This window comes from Mya arenaria, chromosome 16 (genome assembly GCF_026914265.1).
Source record: "Mya arenaria isolate MELC-2E11 chromosome 16, ASM2691426v1".
Classification (NCBI taxonomy): domain Eukaryota; kingdom Metazoa; phylum Mollusca; class Bivalvia; order Myida; family Myidae; genus Mya; species Mya arenaria.
Window position 1 is genome coordinate 36,859,550 of NC_069137.1, and position 27,566 is coordinate 36,887,115.

Consider the following 27,566-nt stretch of genomic DNA (forward strand, 5'->3'; position numbering starts at 1 on the left):
CCTCTTTCGCGGTTTTTCTCGCGAGACCTAAAACATGGCGGACACCATAATGAATTTTCAGAAGCATAAATTTTAGTGATTTTTGCGTTTTCCCTGTATAATATTCTCTTAACTTTTTCATATTTGCACACTGTAATATAGTCTTTAGCTTTTGCTTTCTGTAATGGTTTATATATGAGCATCTGGGTGGTTGTCAAACGAAATATTTGAATCGTTTTGATGGAAAAATAAGAAAAAAACAATATTTGTAAATACTTGGTAGGTCATTTATATAAACAAGGTGCGCCATGTCATACCAGGCTTTCGACAAAATATTTGCGAAAGTGAAGGGGTATCCAGCTTGGCCAGCTAGAGTAAGTAATCTAAAAGGTTTCATAATAAATCTAAAATAAAATAATCGAAATAAAATTTAGCCCAAATCAGCCAGAGTTGTCTATTATATTTCGTTGATGCCAAACCTTTCACAGGAACTAACAAGGTGTTCGGACTGAATACTGCTGAGCTCCATACCTGTCAGCATGTGAGATTAGTGGTTTTGAGGCAAGTATTATGAGACAGAGTAGTCCATATAAACAGCTGCTTCAGAGTCTTTGACAATTTTTGTTATGGCGACTCTACGCGTCCATATCCCACTTGTTGTTTTCCTAGCCAAGAATGACAGATCCAAGCGCTAAGTATATTGAGCGGAAAGATAAAGGGCACCTGCTATATAGTTAAAAATGGCGATGCTTTGTTGACAGATGGATCTGAATTTGTGTTTCATGAAACGCATAAGTGTAATAAGTGAAAGGTCATACAAGCCATATTTTCTGGAGACCATTCAGGGGGATTTGTTCAAAAGGCTGAAAATTCAGGGGGATTTTGATTGTATTCAGGGGGATTTTTTTAGCAGGTCTAAGTTGGCGAAATTTTAAAGTATTTTTAGACGCAAGTACGAAAAAATGTATTCACATATAGTTTGCTTTGAAAACCTCTTAACTTTTTCATTATAAAGAATTATTTTTTGTCATGATTTATCATACTCTTATGATACACTGTCATGTCATACTGTAATGCACTTGCAGAACAAAATATGTCATTGGAAAAATATGTTTTCGAGACAATGAAATTAAATTTACCTTCCTCCAAAGTCTTTGTGCTTAATTCTATCAGCTTGATGACTTTCAGACAATAAGAGAATCAAATAAATAATTTTAATTTCTTCCGTCCAAAATAGTAATATTTCTTTGCCTTTGATAATTACTACATCATTTTGCAGGACCCTTTTTATGTATCATCATCAGTATGTGTGTTTGTTTGTACAAGCATTGTTCTTTTTCCAGTATTACATTTCAGTTTTTCATAGGAAACATAATGTTTTATGTTTAACTTGTCTCATAGCCAATGGATAATAATCTTTGTGCTTTGGACTTCCCATCAGGGTTCGACAATAAGGCCCAATGGAACGACATTCACTAGTTGATAGATGGTCCAGTCTAGCTTTATCAGAGGCTAGCTAGCTTGATTAGATGTGCTCTGAATCAGTCAAAGTTGCCCAAATAATGTCATTACAAAACCAAAAGCTAAAAAAATCTGTCAAAATATAAAGTTTTCCGAAGAGTTGATCAATCAGAAATCCATAAGTGATTTAGTTTGTCTTCCCAATTCACAAGGGTCGGGACCGTCCCGATTAAAAAGACAAACACTGTCTATGACAGGTATGCAATGCTATTGCTATGTTAAATGGCCTATGGTATTGTTCACATGCCAATTTGCTAATACAACAACTTTAAGTGTATAATTGGTTTGGTTATTTTCAGATTGATGATGTTGCAGAAGGAGTGAAGGTTCCTAAAGGCAAATTTCCAATATTCTTTTATGGAACACACGAAACGTAAGATAGACGTAAACAGTATGATTAATTAATTCATAACACTGCTTGCCAACTGCCTGGAGGTACTGAAAATAATCTGATTTTAAGCAAGTACTTTTTAAGAAGGCAAATTTTCAATCTTCTTTCATTGCTCACATTTAACAAAACCTAAGAATAAGATTACTGAACAATATTTATTTATTCACTACACTGCTTGCCTGCTCCACCAGTGAGTGGTACTGAAAATGATCTAAATTCAAGCAAGAACTTTTTTTAAAGGGACTGGACACCAGATGGTCCTAAAATCAACAAATAGATTAATTTCACAAAACTAGCCTAGCATTGTCAATACGAGCTAGTATGATGCCGATAATACGTCATTTTACATGATTAAAAGAATATTTTGTTGCTGTCTTAGCTGAGTTTACCTGTTTTAAAATGGTGCATAATGGTTTCCAAGTTTATAGTGTGTATACATTTGTATTTGGCATTTGAAAGTCACATAATTAGTAAATACAGATAAACATACCAATGCTATTTTTAAAAAAAATAGGATTTACATGGTAAACAGACCCAGTAAATTTCCTTTGGAAGTGAGAGTTTGTCTTTTTAAAAAAATATTTTTTAGCATTTTTTTTTGCTTTTTTTCAGTTTTGAATATCATTGAGTAAAGCCATTTGCTAGATTTTATACCAAGCATGAATGTAAGAAATAAGGTTTGTTCATTTAATAGTTTCATTTTGAAGAGTCAATGACTTAAAAGGTATTGAATTTTGCGTAAATATTTAAATCTGATTTAGATTAGAACTGATTCACTCTGATTTGATCTCTTCTTCAGGTATTTTCTTGGCTCAAAGGACATCTTCCCATACGATAAGCACAAGGAGAGGTATGGAAAGCCGCAGAAGAGGAAGGGCTTCAACGAGGGACTGTGGGAGATCGAGCATAATCCAACAGTTAAATATGGACAGGTATATAAGAATTATGAATATTAACAGTGCTCCAGCTAGGCCTAGGCTTCCTTTTTATTACACCCTACTGTGACCTATTTTTTTGACAAGAGTCAATATTTAAGAAATATGACACAACACTGAGGGCCATATGACATTATAAGGACCAGTCAGTCAGCCAACGATATTATATATTAGGCCTAAAAAAAAAATTGTTTGGTTAGGGTTACATCCTTTTCAAAAATAGGTAGGGTAGGTAGGCTTTTTTTTTTTTTTTTTTTTTTTTTTTTTTTTATTAGGCTTTATATAAGAATGTCATTTTCATCATTGGAGAATGGTGTTAAAGTTAAATTCTATATAAGCAATTAAGGTTTTAAACTACATATTGAAAAGCAAAAAAAAAAAGCAAAAAAATAAATATTTTTTTTTTTTTTTTTTTTTTAGTTTTTCATTTTTTTTTCAAACTGACTATAAAAACGTTAGGGTCGGCGCCTATTCCGTAGGTAGGGTCGGGTAACCCGAACCAAATGTATTTTTTTTTTAGGCCTTATATTATATTAACGACTTATACCGAACATTTCATATTACTATTCAATATTTTGAAAGCGCTATTAATGTTTTTCATTGAACCAAGCCATCAATGTTCAATTGCGACAATTGTTCGCCGTTGTGAAAATTGCAAGTCGTTCTCACCATTTTTATGACGTCAGTGGTCCATATTATATTACGTCAGCGGTCCATATTATTTTTTGGCGAGGTCCGGACCGGCCCAAAAATATGATATGGACCGCTGACGTCATAAAACTGGGTATTTGATTAAAATACACTGATATATGGACCGATCGACTTTATATGTACATATAAAGGACGCATTTATGTAAGGTATAATTCAAAAATAGATTTAAAAATAATATAAACTTATTTTTTATAATAAAGTAAAGATAATAGATAAGGAATTCATAACAAACTACAAGAATAGAAAGGAGATACAACACATATACGATATGAATGCAAGTGCCCCTTTAAGGTTCATCCAAAGTGCATCAAAGTGCCCTTTCTTACCTAGCACTCTGCCGTTTTCAAATCCTGGCTGGAGCGCTCAATATAAGTGAAGTTAGTTTATATTAAGGCCTAACAAAAAAGAAGTTTGTGTCTGGTTACATGCCTCAAAAGGTATTGGGGTTTTCAAAGTTTGTTGTTGTTTTTTTTATTCAGTATGTTAAGATACTGTCAAAGGGGCATTTTTCATTATCAATATCGACTGAAGAATTTGTGTACTGCTACTGTGTAAATTCCAGATGCAAAAATTGCATGTGAATTTTTATTCTATTTTTTTTTGCAATAACTACTCTAATCAGTGGCACATTAATAGGGTCGGTCGGTCAGAAGCAAATTAATTATTTTTTATTATTATTATTTTTACACTTACCGTAATCTCTTTACACTTGATTGTGAAAAAAGCTGATAACTTACTAGTGTCCATGTTTAGAGGCAGGTTAGAAGGGACTGGTGCTTAGGGAGAAAAGAGCACATTGTATTCAGCTGGAAATAACTATGAATTTAACAGAAAGAGTCAGGAACTGAGTTATTAAAAGTAATATCAGGCTAGGTGCTCCAACGTATCCTATTTTGGTAGCACCCTTCTGCCCTCATGGAAACCAGCATGGACACCATTCTGCCATCATAGAATTAAATGCTTCCGATAATGTTACAATTTTTTTGGTTTTGATTAAAACGCATAAGTTAACGCAGTTGTCGAAATAAGCACAAGCCCGCAAGCCCTGCACTGGTAGAATGCTTTTCGGGCTTCAAATTCTGAATTTTACATAGATGGGCTTTTTCAAAAACTTGATGCCAAGCAAATATATCAGAATTTATAAGTCTAATTTAGATGACAAATAATGTGATTATAAACTCATGTACAATTTAAATCTAATTTTACTATAATTAAATACAATTCCTAACATTTTTTGTCAAATATAATATAAAAATAATGTTCCAAATTCTATTTATCCCGATACAATGTGCCCTTTTCTCACGTAGCACTTTTCTAAAGCGTCCTGTCGTGTTTAGGCTCTAAGGAAGGGAAGCAACTGTCTTAAAGAAAAGCAGTAATTTGAATTTCAGTAATTTGTTGCTGTAAAAAGGGAACTAACTCTGGATATATAAAGAGATTGAATTCATTTTCAGTCATCAGTGGCAGCGGAAGAAGAAGCAGTAGATTCAGATGCACCTTTGGAACAGACTGATGACAAAACACCGAAACAGGTACACATGCACATGGGGATGTACGGTAGTTAATGCATATTAATCAGCATGGCTTACCGTAATTAAACTAGAAGAATGGTGCTATGTTTGCATGTGTAAATGTTTTGAGTTTTTGTTCAGCACCCACAACACAGGTTTTTATAACCATGAATTTAATAAATTAGGCCAGGGGCTGTATTCCATAAGCATCCTAGTGAATATTTTCAACTTGGTGAGAATTTCGTCATTTTTGACTACAATAACTTTTTTAAATATCCGCTACTTTTCATCAGATTTATTCATATGCATATATTGTTTAGACCATTTTCTTGCTTATTTTCATATTTTTGGTGTGCAAACATTGTTCGTTTTCTTAAAATTCAAATTAGAAAAAAGGCAATTTTTCACTAAGTTAAAAATTGTTACTAAGATGCTTATTGAATATGGCCACAGAAAAATACTTCTTGGTTTGAACTGCTCGAGGCTTGTACAAACGAAATATAGGGCTGTTGTGTACCGGCAGTTTTCTTTTATATCATAAAAGTTTTAATAGGCAAAAGAAAAACCACTCTCAGTCTGTGTTAACAGTAATCCAACAGACCTAAAAATAATATTTAAGTTTAGATATAAAAAATCAGCACATGTTCTCTAACATAGCTTGTGGATTGTGTGCAGGGCTTGTTTGAAATTCTATGTGCAAGCTTATTACACTTTATAAAGCTTGATAGTGAGTGATTTGGGCATACATGTATTGGGTTTCTATCGTAATTTCAAACCCTATTTTCGGGGAGAGGGGGTGAGGCGATTTTCTATGTGCAAGCTTATTACCCTGCTATAAACCCTTTATGATAGTGCGTGATTTGGGACATGTACTGGTTTTCTATTATAATTTCAAACCCCTTTTTTGGGTAGAAGGGGGCGGGGCGAGGGGGTTTACTACTCTCTTCAACAAAGAACTACTTTTGAGGTGTATGTTGACTGCAGTGGTTACAAGTAACTTAAAGTGACACTCTTATTCAAAATCGATACATACACATGTTTTAATACCAACATAAATATTTTGTGGTAAACCTTTAAACTTCTTACTAATTTAAATAATGCATTTATGGAAAATATTAATTACTGATAACAAGATTGTAACCGAGTATTTAATATAAGAAAACGAGTAATATTAGAATACGCAAAAATATTAAATGATTGGTGAGTGCTAAAAGATTTACTGTGATCTACTATTGTTTCATAAGGTAAAAATACCATGTTTTCTGCACCTTTCTTTTTTCCATTTAAACTCTGTATCCTTCATAAGAACCATGGTTTTTGACATTTATTCATCTTTTTTGATATATTAAAACAATTGTATTAATTTCGGGAAATTTTATTTGGGAGTAAAAGTGCATCTTTAAATATTTTCTCATTTTTTAGCATGTATGCATTTCCTTTTAATGGTATGCAGATTTTTATTCCAAGCAATTGGTTAACATTGGGCCGATTGTTCAGAACTTTGTTAAAGTTAACAAAGTTGTTAACGCCGTCGTTGTTAACTTTCAAATGTAAATTATATGATTTTGTGTTAACATATTTAAATATAAAATTACAGCTTAAACAGCTGTCTCGAATCATGTTAGGAATACAACAGATAACAAGCGTATCTATTGCACCGCTGCGAAACAGTGGCTCCAGGTCTTTTAGGAGCTGTGTATAAAAAGTGCCAATGACACTTCCGAGCTAGGTGAAAATGTTCTACTTTCGTTTGTAAACATGCATGTGTTTGATGGGAGAATCAGTTTTATAACTCCATAAACAATATGTTTACAAAATAACCGAAATACGTGGGAAGATTAAACATATTTATATGGCACTGCCTGCATTCCCCAATTTCTCAAATAAGCTGTCATAACTGTAATATTAGATAAAATAACGAGTCATACTTACGTTTTATAATGATATCTGTTCTTTTGCTCTAGCTCGGAAGTGTCATTGGCTCTTTTTTATACACAGCTCCTAAAAGAGCTGGAGCCAATGTTTCGCAGTTGTCATTGAAGAGCAGTAACGATTTGAAAGTTAACAACGATGACATTAAAGCTACCGTTTTAACAACTTTTTTTATTTTTTTGTTTTGGAAAGAGCAAATTTTTGCATTTATATCTGGAAAACAATGATAAAAGATTGCTGACAAAAGATCAGATGGCAGATCTGCATAATTCCATTCCAAAATTAATGTTTTATGGCTTAAACCGTTACTAACTAAAGTTATCAAAACTTTCAATCTGTGAGAGTGCAGCTTAAACAACATTGAAAACATTGACAAAAGTTCTGAAAAATCAGTCAATTGATTGCTATCTGAATCACTACCAAAATGGTTAAATGTATTTCATCAAGATTTATGATATTACACGTTCTTCACAGTAATGAATTATTCTAAAAAAGTTGAAATTATTTAAATACATGTAAGTTGTGAAATGATTGTTTACTCCAAAATTACAGTTGGAATAAATGAATTGGTTTCTTTTTAACAGTCCTTAAATAAATTTCTATATTTTACTTGAACCATTTAAAACATCATAATGTAAGTTGTGAAATGATTGTTCATTCAAAGTTCATAGTAAAAATAAATGTATTGGTTTCTTTTGAAGCCATTCTTAAATATATATAACTTTATATTACTAGCCTTTATATTTAGTCTTTGTGATGTGTATCCCAGTCATTGAAATTAGACTTTTGGATGAACAAGCCGGAATTCATATACTATTGCTTGGCATCAAATTTTTTAACAAGCCCTGCTATATAAAATGTAGAATTTGAGCAAGCCCGGAAGACATTTTACCAGTGCAGGGCTTGCGGGCTTGTGTTAATTTCGACCACTGGTATCCTTGCATGTTAGCTTTTTATGTGCATAATTTGTGCTTTGAATGAAATAAAAAAAAGGCATAAAAAAGAAAAATCCTTGATTCTTGATTTCACTAACTCGCGCGACCCTATTTTCCCTCCCAGCCCTACACTTTTTTGCAATTTGATTGATAAGTGCATTTTTTTCTGAAATAAAATTTATTTGAGTGAACATGTTAAAATTTTACTATTTCATATTTGAAACTTTCTACAGTCATATACCCTGATATAGGTCAGTTTGGAATAGAACCCTGCTTCCGCAATATAAAAATTAAAATGCCTACCAACCTATCCTATATTTTTTTTTAAGATGTTTGTGGAAACAAATTATTATTTTTTTGGCCTTAAACCATTTTACCGGTATGCTTATTTAAAAAATATATTATTTTCAAGAATACCATCACCATTTTATGCTCTTTAAATATTATCGTATAGTTCAGGATAAAGTTACCGAAGCTTTTAACTTTACTTTTAAGCTAATTGTGAGTTAAATTGATTAAGATTTAACATTGCCTTGAATAACTTTAGAACTTAGTGTATATATGTTGAGAGTTGTCTTTCAGTTGTATGGGGATTTGGGCGAGGCCCTTCCAAAAAGGAATTTTCCATCAAAAGGAATTACAAATAATTGATCACAAGTACTTCATATCTAAAGAGTAATTGTGGAGAATCACATTCAATTATTAACTCATGTTAAACTGGATTCTCTGTGTAGCATATTGCTGAAGAAAACTGTAATGTTTTTATCAGACTTTTTAACCATGTAAATTTGAAACCAAAAAGGGAACAATTTTTTTTTCCAGGGAGTAAGGAAAGGTGCCGAAATTCTGTCCCCAGAATTGCTTGAAAGACAGTTTCTTACCTATATATACACAGTCATATTGTAACTGCTTTGCACATTGTAGCTGTGTACTTTACTAACATGATTTGGACAAAGAACATTTTACTTATAGATTCACTTGTTCCATCTTTATGAAATAGTTTTTAGAACCTTCTTTATTCATTAAATACTGAGAATCCGTATGTAATATTTAACACCCTATTCAGTTTAACATGTAGCACTAGGTCATACTAAAAAAAGAAATAGCTCATCATCTTTTCAGGTGGGCTATTGGGGAGTACGACAATCCATCAGGGGGTTTAAAACAGGCAACCAGGGGTTTCAGACAGGCTATCAGGGGTTTCAGACAGGCTATCAGGGGTTTAGACAGGCTATCAGGGGTTCAGACAGGCTATCAGGGTTCAGACAGGCTACCAGAGGTTTAGACAGGCTATCACAGGTTCAGACAGGCTATCAGGGGTTCAGACAGGCTATCAGGGGTTCAGACAGGCTATGAGTGGTTTCAGACAGGCTATCAGGGGTTTAGACAGGTTATCAGGGGTTCAGACAGGCTATCAGGGGTTCAGACAGGCTATCTGAGGTTCAGACGGGCTATCAGGGGTTTCAGACAAGCTATCAGGGGTTCAGACAGGCTATCAGGGGTTCAGGCAGGATATCAGGGGTTCAGACAGGCTATCAGGGGTTCAGACAGGCTATCAGGGGTTCAGACAGGCTATCAGGGGTTTCAGACAAGCTATCAGGGGTTTAAGACAGGCTATCAGGGGTTCAGACAGTCTATCAGGGGTTCAGACAGGCTATCAGGGGTCCAGACAGTCTATCAGGGGTTCAGACAGGCTATCAGGGGTTCAGACAGGCTATCAGGGGTTTCAGACAGGCTATCAGGGGTTCAGACAGTCTATCAGGGGTTCAGACAGGCTATCTGAGGTTCAGACCGGCTACCAGAGGTTTCAGACAAGCTATCAGGGGTTTAAGACAGGCTATCAGGGGTTCAGACAGTCTATCAGGGGTTCAGACAGGCTATCAGGGGTTCAGACAGTCTATCAGGGGTTTAAGACAGGCTATCAGGGGTTCAGACAGGCTATCAGGGGTTTCAGACAGGCTATCAGGGGTTCAGACAGGCTATCAGGGATTCAGACAGTCTATCAGGGGTTCAGACAGGCTATCTGAGGTTCAGACAGGCTATCAGGGGTTTCAGACAAGCTATCCGGGGTTTAAGACAGGCTATCAGGGGTTCAGACAGGCTATCAGAGGTTTAGACAGGCTATCAGGGGTTCAGACAGGCTATCAGAGGTTTAGACAGGCTATCAGAGGTTCAGACAGGCTATCAGGGGTTTCAGACAGGCTATCAGGGGTTTCATACAAGCTATCAGGGGTTTCAGACAGGCTATCAGGGGTTCAGACAGGCTATCAGAGGTTCAGACAGGCTATCAGGGGTTTCAGACAGGCTATCAGGGGTTTCATACAAGCTATCAGGGGTTTCAGACAGTCTATCAGGGGCTTAAGACAGGTTCAGACAGGCTATCAGGGGATTCAGACAGGCTATCAGGGGATTCAGACAGGCTATCAGGGATTTCAGACAGGCTATCAGGGGTTTCAGACAGGCTATCAGGGGTATCAGACAGGCTATCAGGAGTTTCAGACAGGCTATGAGTGGTTTCAGACAGGCTATCAGGGATTTCAGACAGGCTATCAGGGATTTCAGACAGGCTATCAGGGGTTTCAGACAGGCTATCAGGGGATTCAGACAGGCTATCAGGGATTTTAGACAGGCTATCAGGGGTTTCAGACAGGCTATTGGAGGCTTCAGACAGGCAAGCGAGGATGAGACAGGGTTTTTGACTGCATAGTAGGGGTGAAAAAGGGTTTCAGATAGACTAGTGGGGCTGTGGCAGTAGTTAAAGACAGGCAATTTAGATAAGGCGTAGGCTCAGACAGGCTAGCGGGATGATACGGGGGTTCAGTAAAGTAATTTAGATGAGGCGTAGGCTCAGACAGGTTAGCTGGATGATACGGGGGTTCAGGAAGGCAATTTAGATGAGGCGTAGGATCAGACAGACTAGCAGGATGAGGCATTGGTTTTAAACAGGCTTGCAGAGATGATTATTCTGAACATTATCTCTCAATGGCCTTTATCATCATAATTATTCACCCACCTATCATTGGTCATCATTTCAGCACTATTCCGACGATAAGTTGTTCTTAACTCCAGCAATTCAGCTGGAAAAACTAGAATATTCGGCAAATACCTTGGTAAGAAACAATGGTTACATCATTTTTCTATCTTCATTTCAGTGCAATGCATTTCCTTAGTCCAAACTTTGTTTATGAAAATTCAATTATGTTTTTAAGGCAGTTAAGAAAGGATGTTTTATTCCTTATGAAGATTTTGCCATGTGGCTGTACATATTATTGTTGACATTGTTTGCATGAATTTTGCTTTTTGCACATATATACACTTATACCTTGTACTGTTTTTTTGAAATTTTGTTTTGAAATAAAGTTCTAGTTTAAGCCACACAATTTCATGTTTATTCATTCTTTCTAATGTTAAAATGAACCTCCTGTAATGATCTTACTCTAAACTTATAAATTTATTTTCTTTCAATAGTTGTACTGTTCAGTGTAATACAAAGATGATGATATTTGTTTTATGTAAACATTTATATTTATCAAAAAACACTTTTCACACAACTGTATCAGCAAAACCAAAATTTAAATAATGATTTTTATTTTGTCAATTCTAAGAATAAGGAGAGCTATACTACTCGCCTTAGTGTCGTCATCACACCTTGGTTAAGGTTATGCATGTATAAGCACCTTTAGGTCATTATCTCAGCAAATGCATCATGTATTGCATTGAAACTTTAGATATGTATTCCCAACTATCCAACCTACTTAATTAATCAAATCGGATAACACTGATTTGAATACAATGCAAATTATGGGCCTTTATTATTTGTCTTCTGGTTAAGGTTTTGCATGTAAGCACACATAGGTTAATATCTCAGCAACTACTGGATGTATTGCATTGGAACTTTATACAATGGTACTCAACCATCCAACCTACTCAAGTTAGATAACTCTAGTTTGCAGTTAATGCAAAATATTTGCCCTTTATTATTTAACTTAGAAATTCTGGTTAAGGTTTTGCATGTTACCACATTTGAGTCAAAATCTCAGCAAATGCATCATGTATTGCAAAGAAAGCTATGTAAGAGTTTCAATATCCAGTAGGATTTGTCTTTGCATTTATCTATTAAAATAGCATAATTTTATTATTGTTTTGTTCAACATCAATTTGAATTTATATTTTTCTGTGCACAACCACCAATTCATTGTATATCCCACCAACTGAAAGCAACTTTAAACAATGCTCCACTGTAATTGAGAAAAATATGGTTACTCTTGCATTATTGTATACAACGTATAATCCTTTAATGTATTGCATGCTATATCCATCAAGTCTGTATTTCATTAAAGGCTGAAAGTTTTTAAATTTTGCACATATCTTTGCAGGCATCATTCTAATCTAATTTTACAGTGATCCATGCAAGTTTCACCAAATTTTTTCAATCCTTACACTTAAAAGTGGCAGAATAGTTGAGCGCCCTGTCTCTGTGACAGCTCTTGTTACATGGATTCTTCTACAAAATAAGAAACAAATCAAAACTCTTGTTACCTATACTGGTGCCTCTATTTTCAGAAGGCCAAGCCAGCAGTCAAGCGTAAAAAGAAGACCAGTCCAAGCGGGAAGCCAGCTGCTAAGAAGAGAAAAACAGAGAAAGTTGAAGGTGATGTTGAAGAGGAGGTGGAGGAGGAGGAAGATGAAGAGGAGGTGGAATCACCTGAAGATGATACGGATAATGATGAGGTAGGGGTTGAACTGAATCAAGTGTAATCTAGTTGTAAATTAGAGAATCTTAAAGCAGACAGCGATGATGAAAGAGACAATGATGATCATGGCAGTGATCAAGATGTTGACCATGAGGGTGACCATGGCGTTGACCATAATAGTGATGGTGACAGTGGTGACGATTATGGTGATGATGACAGTGGTGCTGGTGATGATGATGGTGGTGGTGGTGGTGGTGGTGGTGGTGGTTGTTTAGATTAAATTTCATGTCAAGAGAAACCTTCATTTTTCCCCAAAAAAATGTTTCTGCTGGAACATATTTGAAATAAAACCTGCAATCTAAACAAGATAGTAAATAATCTGTTAAACTGTTGCCATTTAAAATGCCTGTTTGTTGTTATAGGACTTTGAATTAGATGAAACTCCTAAAGCAAAGAAAAAGCCCAAAAAGAAGGCTAAGGCAGTTGATGGCAAAGATGATGATGAAGAAGATACGCCTCTGAAGAAACTTGCCAAGCCAAAAAAACCTAGAATAAGCTCTGCAAAGAAAGGTGAGAAATGAAAATGTCAATCAAGATTTTATGTTACTGCCAATTTCTTACATTTGGGAAAATGAATATAAAAGCCAGTTCAGCAGCTTTATCCATGTAAGAGTCAAAAGAATGAATTTTTGTAATTTGTTTGAATGGAAAACATATATGTAGTACAAGCTAAATTCGTGTTTTGGTGTTATTGAATACTACGATAAGCATTTTCACTGAAAAAAGTGTAAGAAAAAACAATAACAAAAAGCATGTTGCAATTCATACTGATTTTACAGCAATTCTATCATTGCTGTACATGTATTTTCAGCTCCAAGAAAGTCCGGTACAGGGGTTAAGAAAAAGGCATTGGCTGATGATGCTGAAGTGAGCGACAGTGTGAGCTCACTTAGCGACAGGTAGGTAGTAGGGTTTTGAGCATGTCTCAAAATTATTAGTTCAGTAAGTAGGCAATAAAACTCAGCTCTGACTAAAGGCTGGAACAGGGGGGGGGGGGGGGGGGGGGAGAAAAATACGTTAGATGGTGATGTCACAGTCAGGGATAATTTGAGCTCTGAGCGACACTACATGTTGGTAGTAGGGGTTTGGGTTTGCCTCTAAATTTTAGGTTCAATTAGTTGGAAACACAAAATAAGCCCTGGAAAATCTGGCGTTATGATTGTAGTAAAGAGAAAGATGATGATGTCAAAGGCAGTGATAATGTTAGATTTCTTACGGACAAGTACCAAGTAGGGGTTGAAATCTGTCTCAAATACAAACAACAAATCTTTGAAATAGAAAAACATGATCTTTTTCATGTAGAAATCTGATTCAAACTTGTTTGAAAATAAAGAGGAAAAAAGCGGTAAAATATATTTCTCATTCGAAATAACTGGTTATAATTTTCATGCAACTGGTAAAACTGGAAAAACTGTAAAAGCATACTGGGTCCCTCTGTGTACTGAGTTATAGATCATATATATATATATTTCAGTGACTCTGATGATGAAGCGGACATCAGCTTGTGGAAAAAGAAGGAAGAGGAAAGAAAACAGGTGCTACAGAAGAAAATGGAGGAAGCTAATGAAAGGTGGGTGGGGTAAAGTGGATGGGGTAAAGGTTATGATATACTTTAGAGATAGTTTAGGAGTGTTAAGTGTGGGTTAGATTATATAGTGACTTTCATGTCAGCACATACATTCCTATATGAAAGCAAAATAAGGAAGAAGGAAGAAAATAGGTTTACAGAGGAGGACCAGGGAGGGTAATGAAAGGTGGGTGGGGTAAAGTGGGTGGGATAAAGGTTAAGATAGACTTTAGAGATAGTTTAGGAGTGTTAAGAGTGGTTCGGATTAAATAGTGACTTTCATGTCAGCATATACATTCCTATGTGAAAGCAAAATAAGAAAGAAAATAGGTTAACAGAGGGGGACCAGGGTAATGAAAGGTGGATGGGGTAAAGTGGGTGGGGTAAAGGTTATGATATACTTCAGAAATAGTTATGGAGTGTTAAGTGTGGGTAAGATTACTTAGTGACTCTTATGTCAACACATACATTCTTATGTGAAACCAAAATAAGGAAGAGGAAGAAAAACATGTTAACAGAAGAGGTCCAGGGAGGGGTAAAGTGAACGGGGTTAAAGTAAAGACATTTTTTAGAGATAGTAGCAGAGTGGTAAGTGGGAGTAAGATAAAATAGTGACTCGTATGTCAGCAGAGACATTCCTATGTGAAAGGGAGGGGGGGGAGGCAAACATCTCTTGTTTCTTTAAAAAAAAAGCTACCAGAAAAATAAAAATGTCTCAGGAAACCATTAATGGAGGTTAGAATGGGAATCGGTTAGCACTGCTAATAAAGATAACTGGTGGCATTTTATGTTTTCTCATTGTATTGTAGAAGCAAAAAGCAGAGAGAAAGCAATGGTGTAACTGTTAATTATATTCTATTACCATTTTATAATTCAGGGAGTGGCAAAAAACCCACAAGAACACCTGAAATAAGTTGGTGGAGATTTTTGGGGGAAAAAAGCTTAATTTTACATTTTCTCCTGAAATTTCAGAAAACGCCATGAGGATCAGGAGCGCTTGAAGATTGCGAAAGAGGAGGTGAAACGGGAACGGCGCGAGGCAGAGCAGCGTGAAGCTGACGATCACGGCGAGGATGATGAGGAAAGTAGCTCACCGACTGACCACAGACCGAAACGGGAAAGAAAGAAGAAAAAGTTTTTTGATGGCGAGGTAGGAAGATATTGTGTCTGTAGTTTTAGTCACTTCATTCAAAGCACATTTGAAGAGGAGGCCTAGGTCCCAGCTGACCATAGACTCAAATGGGAAAGGAGGAAGAAAGTTGTTTTATGTGGAGGTATAAAAACACTTATTTCAGTAATATTAGCCAGTCTTTTGTAATAAAGAACAATAAAACTCATGTAGCTAGTTAAATTTATCACAGTTCTGTTTTGTTGCTAGGAAATGGAAGTTTCGCCAACTAAAAAGACTCCGGACAAGGCAGCTGAAACTCAAGAAAAGATGCCTAAATCCTCCACAAAGCAGAAAGACCCGGAAAAGGCAGAAAAATCAAATAGAAAAGAAGAGAAAACAAAAAGTACTGACCAGTCTATGAAAGAGGATCAAAGTGAAAATAGTGCAAAAGTAAAAAATGAACCCAAAGAAAAAAGTGACAAAGTTAAAGAAAAATTGACTGATAAATTTGAAAAGGAAAAGATCTCAAAAAGTGACAAATCAGAGAAAAAAGACTCTAAGTCAGAAAAATCAGATAAAAAAGATTTTTCAAAGTCTGAAAAGTCAAAACATAAATCTGACTCGAAAACAGACAAATCTGAGAAGAAAGATGTCAAGAAAGAAAAAGAAGAGAAGAAGCCGGAAAAGCCGAATGAAGAAGAGAAATCCATGGAAACTGACGAAAAGGTTAGTGCAGATGGAAATATTATACGTTAAGATTCAATTATAAGATAGTATTGAGTGTCTAAATTTGCATGTTAATGCAAACCCATACTTGATAAAATTGAGCAATTAACATCCCTCTTTTATTATGTCCTGCTGGTTCATGGGGAGACATATGATATATTGTTTTTGCCCTGTCCGTCTGTTTGCCCTGTCTGTCTTTCTCTACATCAAACTTTGTTTCTGCTCAATAACTATAGGAAGTTTGGACCCAGGAACTTCATACTTAGCATGTAGGTTGGTCATGACCAGAAGATGGTCCCTATTGATTTTGAGGTCAAAGGTCAAGGTTGCAGTGAAAAAAAAAGATTTCTGCTCAATAACTAGATCCTTTTGGTCCAGGAACTTCATACTTGGTATGTGAGTTGGTCATGACAAGTAAATGACATCTACCGTAGATGACCCCAATTGATTTTGGGATCAGTAGGTCAAATTTCAAGGACGCAGTAACCTTCAATTGGGGAGACAAGCGCTTTCTCAAATAAGCAATGCAGTTAAATAAGGTATTCTCTTTGGTGTTTAAAAAGAAATTTAATGTTTATAAGCAATGATAATTTTGTACAAAGTAATTTATAGAAAGATATCAGTGTTTTTTTCTACCCTTTTTTGGGCCGAATTTCCAAAAGGCACAGAGAAGTATTGATTATGATTGTTTTGCAGGTGAATGTGACCGAAGATGTGAAAGAAGGGCCAAAAGACACGGACGAGGAGAAGAGGAAGATTGAGGAAGAAATCAAGAGAAAGAAACAAGAAAAACTGGAGAAACAGAAGGAGAAAGAGAGAAGAATGTAAGTAGTGTTGTTAAGGCCAGGGACTGTGTGTGTAAAACATTCTAGGTCATGTCATTACTTAAAGCTGCACTCTCACAGATTGAAAGTTTTGACAACTTTTTTATTTTTTGTCTTGGAACGAGCCAATTTTTGCGAAAATCCTTGGAAACCAGTTAAGACTGCTGACAAAAAATTAGATTGCAGATTTTCATAATTAATTTTAAATATTGATGTTTTATGCATTTTTCTTGAACCGTTAGTAACGGTTTAAGCCATAAAACATTAACTTTAGAACAGAAATATGAAAAACTACGCTCTGATTTTTTTGTTAACAATCTAGTATCAATGGTTTGAAGTTGATAACACAAAAATTTGCTCTTTCCAAGAAAAAAAATAAAAAAAGTTGTAAAAATGGTATATCTGTGAGAGTGCAGCTTTTGTCAGTTTCTGAAACTTCTTAGTATTAATTAAGAAGTGGGTTTTTTTACATAAGAAATGAGTTTTTATTGAAGTCCATAACAATCGGGTAGTTTTGACAGTTACAAGAAATCATATCATATGACCAGTAAGACAAGAACGTAAGGTAGGAAATGATTTGTTATCCAATTGTAACCAGCCATATTCCTTGATTCACTCGAGAATTATTGCTCTCTAATAATAGAAAAAAACCTTAAAGCGGTCTTGTCGAATCAAAAACTTCAAAACATGCCTTTGTCCAATCATCATGAAAGGTGTAAGATGTACCACAATTGATATATATACAGTCGAACCCCGTTGAGTCAAACTCCCAGGGAGCGACGAAAATACCTCAAGCCTCGGAAAATTCAAGCCAAGCAGCAATGCTTTCAGAAAAAGCAAGACATTATTTTAAAAAATCGGTCCTTTAAATATAGGTCGAGTCAACGAGGAGTTCGAGCCAAGCAAATCTGAGCCAACAGGGTTCTTGTGAAGGATTCCATGTTAGTGTAATGTAAGGTGCAGAAAACATGGTATTTGTACCTTATGAGACGATAGTTGATCACTGTAAATCTTTTAGGACCCACCAGTCAATTAATATTTGTGCATTTTCAGCTATTCAATACACAGTAACAATCTTGTTATCAGTAATTTATATTTTCCATGAATTTTAGTTAGTAGTTAAAGGTTTATCACTCAAAATTTATGTATGTTATACATGTGTATGTATTGATGTTAAATATGAGTATCACTTTAAAATTATTTTTATATTTTTTTTATTAGGCTGTATGTTATAATGTTATTGTCATCATTGGAGAATTGCAAAAAGTAATCTTCTGTATAAAGCTATAAAGGTTTCAAAGCAACTGTGCACCAGATGATCAATTTGCAAGAAAAAAAGAAATTTTTCGAAAACTGTCACAAACTTGGTATCAATGTGTACAATGCATTGAAACTTACTAACTTAAGTACCACATAGTTTACAATTTATTAAAGTTTAGCAGTTATTTGGTATTTTTCCATTAAAAAAGATTACTGGGTATGTCTACCTAGTAGAATTCATTCCTTATGCGTGATTGGCTGGTCGATGTTATCACGTGATATTACAGAGTTAGGTGTAAAGCTTAATTATGTCGACCGATTAGAGTAAGCCTTCTTAGCTCAGTGGATATGACGCTGTACTGCAATTTTGGCGACACGGGTTCAAACCCGGTCTCCGACACAATTTTTTGTTTACATTTTGGTACCTTTTTTTGACAATTATGATATCAAAACGTAACACATTTTATTAAATAATTGTCCTGAGATTCATAACATAAATTATTTTTTTTGGTGCCAATCTGGCGTACTGTCCCTTTAAACTACATATTGAAACACACACTTAAAAAAAATAATGACTATAAAAAAAGTTAGGTCAGCGCCTTTTTCGTAGGTAGGGTCAAATGACCCTAACCAAATGTTTTGGGTTTTTCTTAGGCCTTGCCCCTAAATTAAAAGCCCAAAATACCTTAATTCTTGATGTGTTTTGTTTCAGCAAGGAGAAGGAGGAAGAGAAGGAGAGATTGAAGAAGCTCAAGTTGGAGAAGAAGAAGGAAGAAAAAAAGAAGGAAAAGTTTAGCTGTATGTATATGTGCTAATAGTTGAGTGGTCCTGGGGCTGTTTCAGACTCAGGCGAAGAAAAATGAATTCTTAAATGTTTCAAAATGTCTAAAATGTTTATAATTTTGACAACTGATGGATTGTAGAACAGGTTTTGTAATAAAACAGTCAATTGTAACCACGCCCTCTCCCTTCTCTTTTTTAAGTCTGACTTAAAGTTAGAATCAAGAAATTCTTGAATACCAATCTAAGGTGCTCCCAAATAAATGAAAAAAAGGCACAGAAATGATTTTTGTTGTATCATGTTCAACAGCATGTGCCTGAATACTGAGAGAAAATGTAGACCAATCTTATTAAGCAATATTTTCAGAGACCGATCAAATTCAGATTGATTCGGAAATGTACCGTATATATTATTCACTCACAAATTTATTTATTTTCTACGACTCTGAATTTCAGTTGCCGTGACGGAAGCTAAGCTCATCCAGATGGATGTGGAAATTAAACGATCTCTTCAGAAAGCAGGGCATGCAGTAAGTTATACATTATAGTATGTAAGATGTATACATCTGATGATTGTAGGACACACAGCAGTTTTGTTTAAAAAAATTGTTTCCTGTTTCACAATCTACCCTATTATTTTTGCTGAAATATTTTATTATAATCAAATAATGCGTCTTACTCAAATTTTCATTTAAAATCAATGAAATATTCTATGGAAGTAGGAAGCAGCCTTAAAATGTAAGTCTGCATTTTAAGCTTGAAATATTTCAGGAGGTGATTAAGTGTTTCAAGTCTGCATTTTAACCTTATATCTTTCAGGATGTTGATAAGTGTATTGCCATCAGTCTGCGTTTTATCCTAAAATCTTTCAGGATGTTGATAAGTGTATTTCCATCAGTCTGCGTTTTATCCTAAAATCTTTCAGGACGTTGATAAGTGTATTTCTATCAGTCTGCGTTTTATCCTAAAATCTTTCAGGACGTAGATAAGTGTATTTCCATCAGTCTGCATTTTAACCTAAAATCTTTCAGGACGTTGACAAGTGTATTGCCATAATGGAGGATCTCGACTTGTTGCCTGTGAATCATCTTCTGCTGAAGAAAAATCCTGACATAATGAACACTGTGAAAAAGGTAGGATTTCTTCTTTGTCCCCATAATCCATAAATAAGGTTTTACCATTTATGCCATTGTGTGGTGTCTGTTGTCCGTCTATAAATGATTGCTTGTCACCGTGATACTGTCTTTAAATTTGGTTGTATCTCTATCAAACTTGTACAGTAGTGAGATATCCATGAGAGCTCGCTTCCCCTCTAAAGCCAGCCAGATCCACCCATGCATGACTAGATTATTACCTTTGAAATGCTGCAGCCCAAGCAAAAGTATACTCTAAGGGATACAATTTGTACACATAGTAGTGTATTATTGTAGTGTTTCTCTCCCTTTGCCATTAGATAAACATATGGTTCACTGATTGCTACCGTTTTAATGTGGGCTCAATATATTGTCTATTTCTAGTAGTTCAAAAGTCATGCCAACAGAGGATAGGCCCTCATGGGCCTCTTGTTTAATCATTTATGGCATCACACATAATTGTCAAAATTTAGCAAATTTTGTTGCTTGTGAAAGTTATTCAACAAATGCTTAAATATGTTCGCATAAATGCAGTCATCAAAATTAGACTTTTGGATGAACAAGCCCGAATTCTTACACTTTGGCTTGGCATCACATTTTTTAACAAGCTCTGCTGTATTAAACTCAGACTGGTGTTTTTGCCCACCGTAAATGAATTGAATGATACAGTTGTGATAATCCAAGAATGATATTATTCAGATAAGAAAGTACAAGGGCAGTGAGCAGATAAAGAAGAAGGCTGATTACCTTTATAGCAAGTTCAAACAGATCTTCCTGTATGGGGACGGCTTCTCGGAAGACGTGAGTAGATTGGTTAGGCAAAAAAAAATGGTTCGGCTATTTTTTGAAAATAGATAGAGTAGGAAGGCTTATTATTATTTTTTATTTTTTTTATAAGGCTTTATTTAAGAATATTTAAGATATTTCATCACTGGAGAATGGTGTTACAGTAATCTTTTCTAAAAAAGTGTTGAATGTTTAAAACTACATGTACATATGAGATCCTACAAATGAGATCCTACACATCAGATCACACTTAAAAAAAAAATATACATGTATGTTGTTTTTTTTAGTTTTTCATTATTTTTACCAACTGACTATAAAAAAAATCGTAGGGTTGGCGCCTTTTGTTGAAAGGGTCGGGTAACCCAAACCAAATGTGTTTTTTTAGGCCTTATGAAAAAGGTTTGCATTCAGCAAGAACTCATTAGAATAGTGTTCCATGTAATATTTTGTCCAATAGAATTGCAAATTTTTCAAATTCACTAAACTTTTATTGAAGTCAGCTGTCAAGTATTTTATCAGGTAGATCTACTGATTTAAACAGACGCTGGGTCAGTTGACAAAACAAAATTTTGAACACTAAGCCAGTTGATATGTATATATATGGGTTTATCAAATAAAAGAAGTCAGTCCGTGGTGATGAGCTTGCCCACATTTCGGGTTGAATTATGGTGGTTTTTATAGCCAATATTTGGTTATATTCCAAATACATTAAATAATATTTCTTTCCCAACTGTTGAATAAAAATCGCCAATCAGATATTCAATTAAAGAAACTAACTTTGAAAACTGTTGTTAATAGTTTTTGAAGTTATCAAAATAAATGGACAAAAAGTGTATTTGAGTTTGTTCTATCTACATATATAAATAATTGGCACTTATGGGATACAAAATGTGTCAACCACTGCATATCACTTTTGCAATGGACTGGTCTATTAGTTCGACTGCTTTATGGTTTCTTGGTAAAAAAGGTAGCTGGAATAGATCAATATGGATTACTTTCTGCTCTAAGAATTGATGTTTCAACAAAGAATTTAAGATTGATTTTAGTTTTTAATTGAAATTATCTTGTCATGAAGTGTCAATCATATTTTGCTTCATATTTGTTTGAATTAAAGGCCTAGTTTAAACCTTCTTTAAGTGACATCCCTCCCCAAATATGTGTACAATACACAACCTCTGTGTATTGATCTTAATCTAATTGCCTGGATCCCTCTTATCAGATCTCTGATCTGAGTATCCTGCTGTGCAGTTTGGGAGGTTTTATTATGGAAATTGACCTTAAATGGGAGTTTTATTATAGAAATTGACCTTAAATGGCCCTGAGCCAATAAACGAATACACAGGAAATTGGCCACTACTGTGAAACCAGTACTAAAAATAAACAGCAGTGTATTAAAAATAAGCACCACATTTAAAAAAAATCAGCTTGTTGACATTTGTGTTGTTCGTACAGATTTAAAATTATTGACTAAACTATGATCCTTTACTGAAACAGGTCAAAGATCAACTAAAGGCTTTGCAACTGATGTATACATTTGTCTTCCAGGCTATTAAGGAGCTCAAACAAAAGCAGCAAGAAATGTCTGAGAAAACGCCAAGTACAGAGAACAAGGAAAACAACGTTGCCTCTACGAATAACTTGGAATCAGCCAATGACTCTATATTAAATACTTCTGAGTTCACTGGATTTAACACAAGTACTGTTATTCCTGGATTGGATTTAATAAATGAAGATGGAAACGTAATAAGTGAGAGAAATACTGACTCTTCTGTTGTTAATGGTATTTCCGGGGGTGAAGTAAACAATGAAAATTCAGGTAGTGCAGTAGCAAATGGTGTGACAGATTCTTCTGCGAAATCAGGTGGTGAATGTATAAATGGTGTTGACAACATTGATGGAAATGAAAACACTAGTGAACAAATGGAAACAACAACAACAGATGGAACAAAAACAATTACAACAGATTCCGCAAATTCCAACAATAAAGACAATGTGGAAATGAATGAGTTAGAACCAAGTAATTTCACCCCAAAGCTATCACTTGAGGACGAATCCGAAAATGACCAAGAACTAGATGCAGAAATGAGTGCTGAAGTGAATGAATCTGAAGAAAACATGGAAGAAGGGACAGGAGAGCCGGAAGATTTGGATGACAGATTGGCGAGTTTCACGAAGGCTTCTGAAATGTTGCACACCATTGCGAAGATGGCACAAGCTGATAGTGAGCTAGCGGAACAGGATGATTATAAAAGTGATTCGGATCAGGAGGAGGTTGGTTTGATTGATGAAAATGAAAAAATATGATTTAAAATTTGCATTATTTTTTAAATGCTAAACAATTTTCAATTGTCTCTAAATTAAGAGTTAAAGATGATGACCAATTGAATCTGTAGGAAATTGTATATGTGCAATTCACATTGTAATTTACTGTTTGCACCATTTTTTCTTGGATCTTTATGACTCTTGTCGATGAAAAGTTATTGTAATTGAGTACTTAAATTTTAATATTTTCAGCGAGTTGATCTGGATGCCAGAATTGCCGCTATCATCCAGGGTTCAGACCTAAAGGTAGCGTCAGACACAGAGGAGAAGACTACTGAAGAAGAAGATATGTACGACCCCGCTAATCCGACTTCTGCTGAAGATGAAGAAGCAGGGATTGTTGAAGAAGAAGAGGAAGAACTAGTAGAGGAGGTGGAGGAGGTCAAAGTTGAAATAGAAAAACCTGTGCGGAGGAAAAGAAAGAAGGGAGAAAAGAGAGGTTCTGATGATGAGCTTATTGATGATGATGAGTTGCATAATATGTTAGGGGTGTGATGATTGGTTGAGAGGTATGGGGTGTGTTGTAAGAACTGTTTTGATTGGTTGGCTACTAATTTGATATGTTAGAGGTTTAATGATTGGTTAAGAGATTTGGGGAAAAAAATGTAAAAAGAGTTTTGATTTGTTGTTTAGTAATCTGTTAAGACTGGCCAAAATATTTTGACAGGTATTGTTCGATTTGTGGTGAAATAATGTTTCATGACGATTACATACAAATGTTCAATTATTAGACAAGATTTTATAAGTGTAATGATTGTTTAGTGAGTTGCTTTTCCATGATGTAAAGCGTCCAGTGTTTGGTTTAGATGTTTAAGAATGTGTTGTAAGTGCTTATTGAGATAGAAAATTTGAAAAGGATTTTATGGGTTGGTGAAATATGTTCTTAAATTTGATGGGTCTGAGGTATGTTATAATCATGTACATACATGTTTGTACAAATATGCGTTTGAGTGGAATCTGTTCTGTAAATGATAGAAATAGTGATACAGTCGATAAACTTTTACAGTGAAGTATCCATTTTAAAGGCAAACTATAAAAGGCATTATTATTATTATTGTCCTAAGTGTTCGAAACATATGTTTGATAATATGACTTTTTTAATGTCATTCGTATTTGGATATATTCCGGATTAAAGATAGAAAACATCATAGGATGTAAATTATCTTCATGATGTGCATCATAAACATGTATATTTGAAAGAACCAGTTATTTGAATATCAAGGACATGTTTAATGTTTCTTTGTTAAGGGTTTTAGCCAGGTATTAAAAGGGGGCAGGGTGCAGAGGGACAAAAGGGCACATTGTATCGGGCAGTGAATAATTAAAGCATTATGAATTTCATAGAAAATGTTAGAAAGAATGCATATTTGAAGAAATATTAGGTTTCAACTACCAAATATGTTTGTTTGAATTCATAATCATATTTTAAGTTTTAATCAAAACGAAAGAAATATTTGATTAGTTTAAGCATTCATTTCTTTGAAGGCAGGTGGGTGCACATTCTGGTCTATATTAAGGCTGTGAAGGGAGCTTCGAAAAAAGGACAGGGAGCACCCTCCCCATAACCCTCTCGCTAAATCCCAATTGTTTTCCAACAATACATTAACTCACATATCAGAATGGAATCAAGACAGCGGACCCTGATGTATGGTTTACTGCTTAGTTTGCCAAGAATTGAATAAACTAACATTACATTGCTCAAGTTTGCCAATAATTGAATAAACTAACATTACACTGCTCTAGTTTGCCAATAATTGAATAAACTAACATTACACTGCTCTAGTTTGCCAATAATTGAAGAAACTAACATAAAACTGCTCTAGTTTGCCAATAATTGAAGAAACTAACATTAAACTTCTTAGTTTGCCAATAATTGAAGAAACGAACTTTACACTGCTCTAGTTTGCCAATAATTGAAGAAACGAACATTACACTGCTCTAGTTTGCCAATAATAGAAGAAACAAACATTACACTGCTCTAGTTTGCCAATAATAGAAGAAACGAACATTACACCGCTCTAGATTGCCAATAATTGAAGAAACGAACATTACACTGCTCTAGTTTGCCAATAATAGAAGAAATGAACATTACACTGCTCTAGTTTCCCAATAATTGAAGAAACGAACATTACACTGCTCTAGTTTGCCAATAATTGAAGAAACGAACATAACACTGCTCTAGTTTGTTGATATCTTTGTCATGTGCAAGGAAAAAAAGCAGTTTAAGATAAATGACTCTTTTTCTGTTAGTGTTGAACTTCATCTTTATTTTGGTGTTCATAACATAGAAGTTTGAATGCTGTTTCTGTATTTTGAGCATTGACAGATTGAAGTAAATGGACTTTGACACTTACATTTAAGACATGTTTTTTGTGTCATTCATTATATACATTTACTTTGTTCTTTTTACATTCTTGCGTATATACTTTTGTTTCATCATATTATATGTATACCGCTATACTTGTACATCTTATTATTGTGTTTTTAACTTCTTCTTTTTTTTGTTCTCATGTCAACATTTATATATTGTTAAGTGTTTATTGAAGACAGTTGTATAGTGTTTCATTGAATTGTAAGATACTACGAGAGTTTTTGTTTTTTCGCATAATGGACCGATTATTCAGAACTTTGTTAAAGTTAACAACATTGTAAACGTCATCGTTGTTAACTTTCAAATCGGTATTTCTTGTTAGGAGTCACATGGATACACTTATACACCGCAGCGTTCCAAACAAGATTTAAACAACAATTTTTAGCTGTACTTGTTTTAATTGCATACAAGGGCACATCATAGAATATTTCATCTTTAAAAGTTAACAACAATGTCGTTTATGGCGTTGTTAACTTTGACAAAGTTCTGAACAATCGGCCCAATTAGAGGTACTAACATACATGTATAACCGCTTGAATTTAAATGATTTGTTAACACAGTCCTTAGCATTCATCCACGAACAGTAATTTTGATGATAATATTGACTTAATACAATTGACAATTATATTTTGCCACCAATTATTATTATTTTTTGCCACCAATTATTATTATTTTTGCCACCAATATTATTATTTTTGTTATTCTACAGTATTAATGTAGTAGGTTTTAACAATATGGACAATTTTTCAATAATTATATACGCTCACTGGTTTCATTAATATAATGGTATAGTATTCAATATTGACCTCTAATGTTCAATGTTATTGTTAATTTTATTGATTGTGGATGAACAGCTTTTTAACACAGAGCACAATTTGTGAACACAGAGCACAATTTGTGAACACAGAGCACAATTTGCGAACACAGAGCAGTTTGTGAAACTTTCTGCAAGTGTTTCGGGATCCGCTAGCTGTTAATATTTCCTAGAAGTGTTTTAAAAGGGACCCGAGTCACAGATGTTGGCAACATTTTTTTTTACTTTTTTTGAAATTAAGTTATTATTTTGATCAACTTTCATGAACAAACAGCGAATAGTAACGGGCAGATAATGTTTTGAAAGATTATTTTATAAATCCAAGTCTGAAATTTCACTTCAATTGCATTACTAACGCTTTCTTGCAAAATAGAGCATTTTCTGTACCTTTTTTAGAGGATTTTTAACACGAGCTCTTACATTCACCATTTTTTTTCTGATAACTGACCCCCTATCTATTTAAACAAGTCCCTTAAAACACTGCAGTTGTTATAGACACTGCTTCAAGTTCGACATAAGGTTAATATTATCAAAGTAATCATTAAGGCCACTATAATTTTACAATTTGGTTGATGTTTCTCGACCAATATTTGGTTTCCAGGACAGTATTCAATATGATTTTTATCCTTAAATAAGCCTCAGTGATTCCATTGAGTCTTTTCCAGTTATTTTTATCAGCCATTTAAAACACTCAGTCTCTACTCTTAAACTTAAGTTACATTTTAGTTGGTTTTTGAATATGGCCCCTGTGCACAAAATGTTCAAGGTAAGGTATTGTGATCTACCTGTGTCACAGAAAAAAAAAAAGCAATATTTTCTAGGTTAGATTTTTTATTTTTTTAACACAGTATAGTAAATGCATTTGATGTGTGTCTTGTGTAAAAATGTATTATTATTTAGATGAATGTAAGATATTGTTAAAACTATTTAAAAAAACAACACACACCCATACTTTCAGTATCTTAATCGCACATTTAGACTCCAAAAATGTAATAAATGCCTGTCATAATCCATATATTTTGAACAGATTTCACTTGTTTGAATACTTCTTTTTATAAAAATTGTGGACATTATCATTGAAATATGTATTTGTTCTTATCATCGAAACTCAGCTCTTGTACCATCTGTATGTGTCGGCATGCATGTACACTCATTGTGTATATTTTAACATGTGAAAAATGAAATAAAACTGTAAAAAAAAA

At 34.5% G+C, this 27,566-nt stretch overlaps 1 protein-coding gene across 2 annotated transcripts; it reads left to right on the forward strand.

The window, feature by feature from the left end:
• Nucleotides 1-27,566, forward strand: LOC128222052 (hepatoma-derived growth factor-related protein 2-like). 2 transcript variants are annotated; one of them, XM_052930813.1, is made up of 18 exons: nucleotides 1-353; nucleotides 1,800-1,873; nucleotides 2,691-2,823; nucleotides 4,993-5,070; nucleotides 10,952-11,026; nucleotides 12,480-12,647; nucleotides 13,033-13,180; nucleotides 13,482-13,569; nucleotides 14,145-14,240; nucleotides 15,210-15,387; nucleotides 15,616-16,074; nucleotides 16,771-16,898; nucleotides 18,871-18,956; nucleotides 19,395-19,468; nucleotides 19,970-20,071; nucleotides 20,771-20,872; nucleotides 22,403-23,128; nucleotides 23,372-27,566. In XM_052930813.1, the coding sequence occupies exons 1-18, from the start codon at nucleotides 288-290 to the stop codon at nucleotides 23,672-23,674; spliced, it is 3,084 nt and encodes a 1,027-aa protein (XP_052786773.1). In that variant the 5' UTR covers nucleotides 1-287; the 3' UTR covers nucleotides 23,675-27,566. The 2 variants fall into 2 exon arrangements, with proteins under 2 accessions (XP_052786773.1, XP_052786775.1); XM_052930815.1 differs by lacking the exon at nucleotides 10,952-11,026 and having other exon boundaries at nucleotides 2-353.